Source organism: Lontra canadensis, unplaced genomic scaffold (genome assembly GCF_010015895.1).
Source record: "Lontra canadensis isolate GAN:19392208 unplaced genomic scaffold, GSC_riverotter_1.0 scaffold138, whole genome shotgun sequence".
Taxonomy (NCBI): Eukaryota; Metazoa; Chordata; class Mammalia; order Carnivora; family Mustelidae; genus Lontra; species Lontra canadensis.
In genome coordinates this window covers 966,056-976,480 of record NW_022631132.1, presented here as the reverse complement: position 1 = coordinate 976,480, position 10,425 = coordinate 966,056, and the positions used below count along the sequence as shown (strand labels likewise).

Genomic DNA, 10,425 nt, shown 5'->3' with positions numbered 1-10,425 from the left:
GGGAAGAGTGGAGATAATATCCACATCTACTCACCACTCTCAGCTCATACCCTCTGGTTAGCAATCAGCACCGGGGAAGAAAGTAAGGGAAACAATAAGATTAGGAAAAAACCTGGTTTCAGGGAAGAACAAGCAGTAAAAGGGAATGTTTTGAAACAATCTATTTTCCTGCTTATTAGCTGGCTTGTGTGTTGGTTTTTAAGCTGAGTGGGGACAGAACAGGCAAACTCTTCTGGGGACACATTTTACTATGTAGTCCCATAAAATTCTGGGTTCTGGCAGTCAGGATGTTTATCTGAATATTAATCCAGGTCTCTGACCTCAAGCAAGTTGTTTCCCAATAGAAGACCTTGTGTGACCATTTATATAACAAAAGAGTTGAAATTCATGAGCTCTGTATCTCCCACTGGCTTTAATATCTATGGGCCGTAGATAGAAATGCTAGGATCCACCTGACATAGCAGTTATTGTCTAGCATCTTGTCCTATCTAGAGAGAAAGACCTTGGAGGAAAGAAAATGAAACTTGCTTGTTGAAGTGCAAATCCCATCCAAAAAACTGCCCAAAGATATCACTGTGCAACTTCTTGTCAGAGGAAGAATTCTAAAATAGATGCCCCAGCACAATCTAGTGGTTAAACACTCCAGCTTTGGACACTGGTTGTTTTCCACTAACCAGATGTGTCATTTGGGCAGATTATCAGCCTCTCTGTGTCTCATTTTCTTCAAGACAAAAATGAGGAATACAGTAGCATGTATCTCATAGAGCAGTGAATATTAAATAAAATGAAGCATGTAAAGCCTCAAACTCAGTGGCAGACACTTTGGAAGAACTCACTATGTGTCAACTATCATCATAATGATTATAATTATTATGGGAGGGAGCCAATATGACATTTCTGCTCTCTGTAAAACTCTACACAGGATATATCCTAAAGCGAAGTGTACAAAAATAAAAATACACAACACTTCACTTTCTGGGGCCCAGGTATGGGAAGTTTCCAAGCATGTCATGAAGTCTTAAGTTTTCAAAAAAGGTTGGAGTTTCCATCAATCAAACAGCTACATGTTCTTCTCTTACCCCTAAAAATCACAGATTTCCAGATGTTTTCAGGTTTTCATTTTTCACAAGACCAAGGGGAATTTCTCAGTGGAGAACATCTAGCAATCTTTATTCCTCTTCTTTCCCCCTTTAGAGGTCCTCCTCTTAAGCTTCATTCTTTCCCCTACTTCTCCTTCATTCTTCCTTAACCATTTATTCTACTTTAACTTTTCAACTACACTTCTTCCCCTGTCTTCCATTTTACTCCTTTTTACTCCCCCTTTCTCTTTATCCCATGTTCCTCCTCCCTTTTATTCCGTATCACCCCTCCCTCCCTTTTATTCCCCATCACCCCTCCCTTCTATCCCATGTCCCTCCCCTTTATTCCATGTCACCTGCCCATCATCTCCACACTTTTATTCTCATCACCCCTAATTTTTATTCTTCATAACCCCTTTTTTGTCCTCATCACATCCACCCCTTTATCCCACATCACCCCCCCTTATCCCTCAACACCCTTCCCCTTCATAACCTATTACCTTTGCCCCTTTATTCCCTATCACCCTCCCTTTTATCCCACTTATTCTACTTTAACTCTTCCATTCTCTTTATTCAACAACACCCTGTTACACCCCTTTTTCTCCATCACCTTTGCCTCTTTATTCCCCTCTTTATTCCCCATAACCCCCGTTTGTCCCCATCACCTCCATCCCTTTATCTCACAACACCCTTCACTTTCATACCCCATCACTTCCTCCCCTTTACTCCCCATCATCCCTCCCTTTCATCCCATATCCCCCCTCCCTTTTATTCCATGTCACCTACCTCTCCCCTTTATTTCCCATCACCGCTTCTTTATTCCCCATCACCCTGGCTTTTTATTCACCATAACACCTTTTGTACTTATCACATCCACCCCTTTATCCCACATCATGCCCTCTCCTTTATCCCACAATACCCTTTCCCTTCATACCCCATCACCTCTGCCCCTTTATTCCCATCACCCCTCCCTTTTATCTATTTATTCTACTTTAACTTTTCCATTCTCTTTATTCAACCACAACTCTTTTCCTGTCTTCCATTTTATACCTTTTTACTGCCCATCACCCTCTTCTTCTTTATCCCATACTACTCTCCCCTTTATTCCATGTCACCCATCCTTCCCCTTTATTCTCCATCACCACCTCTTCATTCTGCATCACTCCTGCTTTTTATCACCCATAACCTTCCTTTTTCCCATCACATCCATCCCTTTATCCCACGTCACCCTTTCCCTTCATACCTCATCACCTCTTCTTTATTCCCCATCACCCCTCCCCTTTTGTCCTTATCACCTCCATCCCTTTATTCCACATCATCTTTCACCTTTATTCATTACCCCTCCCCTTTATTGCATGTCATCTCAACCAGTTAGGCCTCATTACCCCTCCCCTTTATTCCACATCTCCCCCTTTGCTTTATTCCATTCCTCTCCATCCCATTATTCCATTCCTCTCCATCCCATTATTCCATGTCACCCCTCTCCTTTATTCCTCTTCCTACCTCTCTTTCCTCTTCAGCTCCAATCAGAGCTTCCCAACTCACCAACACAATTTTCAAATTAAAAAAAAAAAGACACACACACAGTAAGCCATGAATATGCTGCAGTCACAATACAGATGTTTATTAATGATTAAATGCCAGAGAAGTTTTAACAATCACAAATCTTCGAGCTCTGCGGTTGTTACCCATTGTGTGATCAATTTCTATCCCTCAATACAATACATTCTTCATTCTATGGACCTTAGCAGTTGTTACCCATCAATATCAGCTATAATTTTGGATGTCGTACATAACCCATATCTGTGTGTTACCAGAGCATGTCCCGCAAATTTGTACCGTCCTGCATAGAGGAACTACAGAGACGATAGTTAAGAACATTTATAATCAGGTGACTTTAGCTATTTGGAACTATGTGTTTCTACCTAACTAGTTGTTTTGCTGACAACAGGATGTTAACTCCAGTTGTCTGTAAAACAGATCTAGGTAATAAAATCAAATTTTTCCTCTAACTTTTGATCCCAGAAGGCTAGTTAGGCTTACACTTGAGGTTTCCCTGTTAGCATGACCTGAGCCAAACTGCACAGAATTTTGGGAGTGGCTTTTGGATGAACCATTGGTCTAAATAATTTAGGGGGAGGAAATCCTGAGGTGGTGGAGTTGCTGTGGGGACATGGCTATGAGTTGGTGTGACATGGTCTAGCATTAATTTTTTTGTCAGCTATCAGTAGGCTGACCTACATCCTAGCATGCCTCTTGAGGGCCTTTCCAATTGAGCTCTTGGGAGGAGGGAAGGAAAGTCAGGAAAAGCATGCAATTCCCTTTTGGGGGGAGGGAAAGCACCTCGAGATTTGTGAGCTTCTCTGGGACAAGGTATTTACCACAAATGTCACATCAATTAAAGGAAGGGCTGCACTGTGGAAAAGCCAAGATCAGGGGTAAAAGAGAAAGGCAAGGTAGCACCAGGGAGCCTGGGCATGACACGGAAACATCTCTGCTTTTGCTGGCTAAAGGGACCAAACATCCCCAGTGAAGGGGCTGGCAGTGTGTTTGGAATTCTCAGCCTGACCCGAGCATCAGGTGGAAATCCTTCTTACCCTCAGATCTTTACCTTCAACATTCTCCTCAATGTTTCCTGTGACATCCCAGGTCTACCCCCACCCTTTTCCCCTGTCCGGCACCTTATAGAAGGAAAAACATCTAAGGAAAGAAGTAGCTGATGCCAGTTTTGGCCTCCTTTTCCCAGGGCACACGGAGCAATGGGCGGTCTTGCTCTGGAATGGGGGGGTTACCCGCTCCTTCCTCATCGTCATGGGAACGGGCAGTGCCGGGAGGCACAGCTGGCTCCTCAGAGGAACCTGGAAAATAGTAACAATGTTAACTCCTTATGTTTCTAGACTTTATATTTTGCACAGCACCCAAAAGACTAAGACCTAATTTAGCCCTTCAAATACAATACAAGGCAAGAAGTTAGGATAGGAATGAGTATCCCCATTTGACATGTTAAGGAAACTGCAGCCTAACAGTAGAATATAGATCTCTAAATCTAGGCCCACTGTGGAAGGTGTTGGGGGTAGGGCTGAGTTAGAGAACAGAAAGAGTGAGACAGATACCCTGTGCTCAGAGCAAACGGACACCACCACCAGGAAGGTGGGGAAGACGGTGGCCTCCTAACAACCACCACCACCCTATAAGCAGCCTGACTAATTTCACTAAGCAAATGAGTAACAAAGTTGGAGCTGGAAGTTTACAGCACTTCATGGAGGGGAGAAAACAGGTGTCAGTCATCAATGACTCTGGGGAGGACTTGTGGTTCATGATTTGGCCAGGCCAAGACTTGTTTTTAAAGAGGGTTGTATCTACAGGAGATGTAACATCTGCATCTTCCTTATGGGTTGCCTTTGGACTCCAAAATTCTTTGGAGCCAAGATCATTAGGCATCGGGACAGCTTCCACATGCATGATTTCTGCAAGACTGACGGCCAGGTCTGGCTGAGGGTCTGGAATTGTGCTGAGAATGGACATTTCTTCAGGTTCTGGAACCAAATTGCTAACTTCATCTTCTTCAAAGGTGTTGGCTTTGTCTTTCTGAGAACTGGAAATTTTGTTGCGAACTTGAGCATCCTCAGGTTCTAGAACCACAGTAAGAACTAAGTCTTTTTCAAGATTGAGGCTTTCTTTAGAGCTTTGGATTCCACTGACATCAGAGGCTTCTTTGTGTTCTGGGATTTCTTCAGCATCTGAGGCTTCTTCACTGTTTGGGACCTCACTCACATCTGAAGATTCTTCTTGGTCTTGAAATTCATCAAAATCAGACACATCTTCAGGGCTTGTTACCACATGGAAAGCTGGGACCTCTTCAGAGCTGGAGTCTTCTTCAAAGCCTGCAATTCCATTGACTTCTGGAGTTTCTTCCTGATGTGGAATTTCTTCAGTAACTGAGGTTTCTTCATCATTTGGAACTCCATCAAGAGTTGGCACCTCTTCAAGGTGGGGATCTTCTTCAGAGTCTGAGAGTCCATTACTCTCCAGGGATTCTTCATGATTTAGGATTTCATGACCCCCAGGGGCTTCTTCAGGGCTTGGCACCACGTGAAGAGCTGGGACTTCTTCAAAATCAAGGTTTTCATCAGAATCTGAAATCTCATTGAGCTCTGGGGTTTCTTCATGGTCTGGAATTTCTTCAGCATTTGAGGATTCATCATTTGGGATTTTGTCAAGAGCTGGGACCTCTTCAGGATTGGGATCTTCTTCAGAATCTGGGTTTTCATCATTACCTGAAGCATCTGTGTGGTCTGTGATTACATCGGTGTCTGGGACTTCATTGTTTGGGATTACATGGAGATAAGGAATTTGCGCGAGGTCAAGATTTTGGTTATCTTCAAAATTTGGTCCTTCTTCAAGGTCAGAGTTTGGGTTTTCTCCAAGATTTGGGATTTCTTGCATATCTGGGGCTCCTTCGGGATCTGGGACCATATCAAAATATGGTATTTCTTCAAAGTCTGGTATTTCAATGAGTTCAGGAACTTCATCATCAGGGTCTAGAATATCTTCAAGGGGAGGAAGATCATCAAAATTCAAGGTATCATCATCATCATCATCATTGTCATCATTATCATTGTGATCATCATCTTCTTCATCAAGCTCTGGGATGCCTTCAAGATGTGGGCCTTGAATCTCAAGGTCATTTGGGATCTCGAGACCTTGAACTTCCCCAAAGACTACTCCTTGATTGAGATACTCAAATACTACCTCTTCATGGACTGACATATCTTCCTCAGAGGACTCACCTTCCCCAAGGACCTCATCTTCAGCAAGGACCTGGCCTTCAGGAAGGGCCTGACCTTCACCAAGGGACTGACCTTCAGCAAGGGCCTGACCTCCAGCAGGGAACTGACCTTCATCAAAGGGCTTGCTCTGAGCAAGGACAGCAGCCCGGACTTCAGCAGAATTTTCCACTGGATCAGATAGTAAAGCATCCTCTTCCATCTTTATGCGTGCACTCCTAGATGGGAATGAATTTTAAAAAGCAAGTCAGTTTTTTATACTTAGATTGTCTAACACGATGGTGGTCTGGGATTAGAACCCCCACAGGCAATGCTGCTTCAGGCTAAGCTTAAACAAACCAACAAAACACTCACTGGATCTTCCTCAAATTCCTGCGTCTGATAAAATCCAAGGCTTCAGGACTGGATTTCCACACGCGCTTAGCAACCTGCTTCTGAATATGGGGAGGCACCTGAGGGTAAAATGAGCAATGTTAGCCTTTATTATATGACATTTTAAATTTAGACTCATCTCTATCAGGTACCCAGGACTGAAGGCACCATAACCATCTAATGCAGGAGGAATTTCTGGAAAATTTTGGTGGCTGCCTGCTTTGGCTACCATCAGTGATGCATGTACATCTCTCCCTTGCCTCGTGAATAGGAGAGAGAAAGCTGTGAAGTAAGTTTGTCCAGAGGTTCCATTTACCTGGAAGAGGATATCCCAGTTATCAATCATGGCACGGACCACATTGACAGAAGCAACATAGTGGTCAATCCCCAGTCTTGTCTTCCTGGACTCCCTCTTGGCAAATTTTCCCTTCTTCAGCAGAGCAGATCCAAACACCAGAGCCAAATTGGTAGAAGTCATACGGTTGCCTGAAACCTATGAAAAGGAAAACAAAGCTCAACTCCGAGGTGCTGATGGAAATGACAAAATTATAAATGTCTCTTTTTGTTCTTGTTTCCCTCTCCTACTGTGTGTCTCTGTCTCTCATATACTCCCACACATGTCCCCTACTAACTCTCATAACTCTTTTCCAGAGCCGTTTTTTGTTGTTGTTTGTTTTGTTTTGTTTTTACCAATTGTCCATCAATGCCAATAGAGTCCTCGCAATTCTCAGTGATTTTATGCAGGGCCTTCAGCAGACGCTCCAAGGTGTCACTATGGCAAGGTGGCATCAGGTAAACCAGCAGTTGCAGGGCAGAAAGCTGATCCTGTGGCTTTAGAGCTAGAAGAAGGAAAACAAGGGCTGGCTCAGGGGGCTAACCTTGGCAGCAACCTGGTATCAAGAGAGATGTGATGATGCTTGAAAACTAAGGAAAGCTATGGAGAAAGAACCCAGGCATCTTGTCTTTGCTCATTCCCAAAGTATTTAAGCTCAAGAACCCTAAAAGCAAGAAAGTGATCCCATCAAAATCAGGCCCCTTCTATAGAACCTAGGTTCTTCTTGGCCCTGAGAGGCACACAAAGCTTCAAGAAGCTCTAGAGAAATTTCCAAGCAATAGACTTACAATGGAATATTAAGAGATACAAGAAAAGCAATCTGGATAGGTGTTTTCATCTTCTGATGTTTATTCTGTTTTAGTACTTTGGGGTCCTGCAGCGAGAGCTCTGTCCCAAGGCCTCCACACCCCCATACTACTTACTTTCCTTGCCTGAAAAGGGAAAGCAGAAGACTTACTTGCTGTCAGAAGGAAGGACATATACAGATCATCTGGCAGCAGAGAGTCCTTCATGTCACGGAAAAACTCCTTGAGGAGTGCAGCCACATCATGTACGTTCTGAGTGTCATCCAGCACGACGTCGAGCCCTTGATCAAATTCTTCACGGAGCTAGGAAAAGGGGAGAGAATACATGGATCCTCTGTCCTGCCCACCACAGGCCACCTCCTGCCTCAAACTTCAGTGGAAGTAGCTGGCAATACGGTGAGCCTCAGGGGCTAGAAAGAAGATTTTCATTGGCCCCCAACACACACCCCAAGCATGAAACTCCCCCAGGTCTGTGGGGGAGGAGAACCCCACACACAACCGCACCTGCTTTCCCTCAGTCAGGGAACGTAAGTATAAACATAACCAATTTACCTCACGCACTCTCTCCTCTGAGTATTCCAGGGTGAAAATCCCCACCGTGCTCAAGCCTGAAAGAAAAGACCAAGGGATGCTAAGTATCTCTGGTCCCCTTCCCCACCGCATTTCCCCTTTCCCCAGCTGAATCCCAACACCAACTGGGGGCAGGGGAATGTTCCCATCCTTGACCACATGACCTCTTTTCTCTCCCCTTTTCTAGAACACCGTTCTTTCCCTTTAATTGCCTACATTGATTTAGACATCATTTCCAGGTCCCCTTACCATGTTTTTCAATGAAGCTGCAGCAAGCCTCAACAACCTGGGGGATTTGTTTAGCAATCGGATTGAGGCTCATCTTCCTTTTGGATCCCAGAAGTCGCTGGCCAATTGGAAAGGAAATCTTGGAAAGTTGCAGGGTCTGCAGCAGCAGAGCCCCGTCCTCCAGTTCAGCCAGGCTGTCCACAGATACTGCACCCTGTGGAGAAACCCAGACTATCTTAGAAATGGGGGGGGGGGTCCAGGAGGGTCCCTTCAGACCTCCCAGAGGATTGCGTTACATTCATAACAGGAAGCAGCCTCTCCGTGGCAAGCCAATTACACCCCTCCAACATGCTCGGTTCATCTCCCCCCTTCCTCTGAGGACACAGGTCTTGATCCTCCTGCCGCCCCCCCCACCCCCCCCACCCCCCCACCCCCCGCCAACCGGCATCTCTGGATGCCTCAGGGCCACCGCCTGAACACTGCCTCAACCTTGAACTCACTCGACGCCCACGGCGAGTAAACTCCCGGGGCAAGGAGGGCTCATCCCGCCTGCGACTGAAAAAGCGCCTGATGCGGCCAAACATCCTTTGCACCACATTTCCCCGACGACGGCCCGCAGCCTGACCGGTGGATTCTTCAATCTGCATCGCGGCTGTTAGTTCCAGATGCTTGCGGCGGGTAAGCTCATTCACCAGCACCTCTTCCAGACGAATGCCAAATGTCTTCAGTGATACGACTGGGAGGCCAGTGAGAGAAAGAATGAGAAACGTCAACGCTCCGCAGCGCTTAAATATGGAGGAACTGCAGGGGCTGTGGCATCCACACTTCTAAGCAACCGCCCGCCGCCAACCCCACCCCTCCAGACCCACAGCGCCCCTCCCCGGGGAGCGACCAAAGAACCCTGCAAGCGGTGTGGCGGAAGGACTCAGCTCCACTCAAACCACCCCGACGGAGCTCAAGGTCCCTGCCTTAAGTCCTGCCAGGAGGTGACAGCCTCGAAACAATGAGGGCCGTTTCTTCTGGGCGATCTGGAGTGGGTGCACCGGGAAGGCTTAGGCAGATCAGCTAGGACCGCTGCGTGCCTGTAGCTAGTGCGCCATTTCCTGAAATCAACCCCTAGGGGGTTGGGGGGGCTGAGCCCCCAGCCGCAGTGGGCACCGCCCAGCCTCCAGTAGCTAGGGACACAATATGGGGGGCGGGGCGGGTGTCAGCAGCCCATGTAGTTCCTAAGAGAAGTAAGAAAGCCCCTCACCCCTCTGCTGTCCTCTCAGAATCAGAAACCACTTCTCAAAGGTGTTTGGACGGTCAATAGGTAGAGCTATGGAAAGAGAAAAAGAAAAGACACGCACGCTCACACAAAAAGGATTTAATAAGTGTCGAAAACATCTCGATGTATTGATCTGCAGGGAGGAGGATGGCAAACAGTCTGATCCAGCACGCTCAAAGTGTTGTGCTTTCTCCCAACCTCAGTTTCCCCGTCTGACAACGGGAACAAGGCTATCTATCACACCTGAGTCTCTAAGAATTTAACCGGATCAGACGACTGGAGGCGCCGCGTGCGCACCGCACACCGTGTCGAGCACGGCAGTAGCTCCACACTAGGCTTCAGGCATCAACTGCGGGCTCTGAGGAGCCGGAACAGTGCAACAGGCTAGGGGAGGGGCTCCACCTGCGGCGCGGCAGCAAGTAGGGGTCTCCAAGTTCCCGCCGGCGCGCTCAAGCCCCGGCTGCCGTCGGCTTCAGGAGCCGCAGCCCGAGAAACCGCGACTTGCGCCATCGCGGCGCTCAGACCCCTGCAGCGAGGCCTCCTAGACCCTCTCGTGGCGCCCTCAGGCCGCTCCCGCTGCGCGCGCCTGGCGAGCCCACGCCCCCGCCCTTTTCACTGCCGCAGGGGGGCCCCTCGGCCCGCGCGCCTCCTCCCACCTCCTCTGGGCCACCGAGTCCGCGAGTACCCCTGACCCCCCAACACACGCTCGGACCCCATCCAGGGCTTCGTCCCGCTCGCTCCCCCGCAGTGGGCTGAGGTGGGCAGCGCTCGAAGCGCACCTCCTGCCACGCTCCCGCGCCCGCACAGCCCTCCCGCTCTGAGCCCGGATTGGCGCTTGTCTCTCTCACTGTCTCGGTATCTCCCTGAACTCGCCGTCTCTCGAGCGCGCGGTCTCTGTGCGTATTGGTCCCTTCCAGAGTATCCCTCTGCGCCACCGCCTCCCTCTGACTCTTTCGCGCACCGCACCTGGTGCGTCAGTCTC

The 10,425-nt window shown here is 47.7% G+C and overlaps 1 protein-coding gene across 2 annotated transcripts in view; it reads right to left on the bottom strand.

Annotated features, from left to right (window-relative positions):
- Positions 1 to 2,684: 2,684 nt before the first annotated feature.
- The window catches only part of ARHGAP36 (Rho GTPase activating protein 36), a 31,230-nt gene continuing 23,489 nt past the window's right edge, over positions 2,685 to 10,425 (bottom strand). For both annotated transcript variants that reach the window (XM_032843361.1, XM_032843360.1), the window contains 10 exons: positions 9,429 to 9,494; positions 8,677 to 8,912; positions 8,198 to 8,390; positions 7,931 to 7,986; positions 7,531 to 7,681; positions 6,929 to 7,077; positions 6,555 to 6,731; positions 6,221 to 6,318; positions 5,978 to 6,084; positions 2,685 to 3,937 (listed from right to left, as the gene is read on the bottom strand). In XM_032843361.1, coding sequence (XP_032699252.1) covers positions 3,780 to 3,937; positions 5,978 to 6,084; positions 6,221 to 6,318; positions 6,555 to 6,731; positions 6,929 to 7,077; positions 7,531 to 7,681; positions 7,931 to 7,986; positions 8,198 to 8,390; positions 8,677 to 8,912; positions 9,429 to 9,494 — 1,391 coding nt within the window. In that variant the 3' untranslated portion in view covers positions 2,685 to 3,779. The remainder of the gene's footprint in view (positions 3,938 to 5,977; positions 6,085 to 6,220; positions 6,319 to 6,554; positions 6,732 to 6,928; positions 7,078 to 7,530; positions 7,682 to 7,930; positions 7,987 to 8,197; positions 8,391 to 8,676; positions 8,913 to 9,428; positions 9,495 to 10,425) is intronic.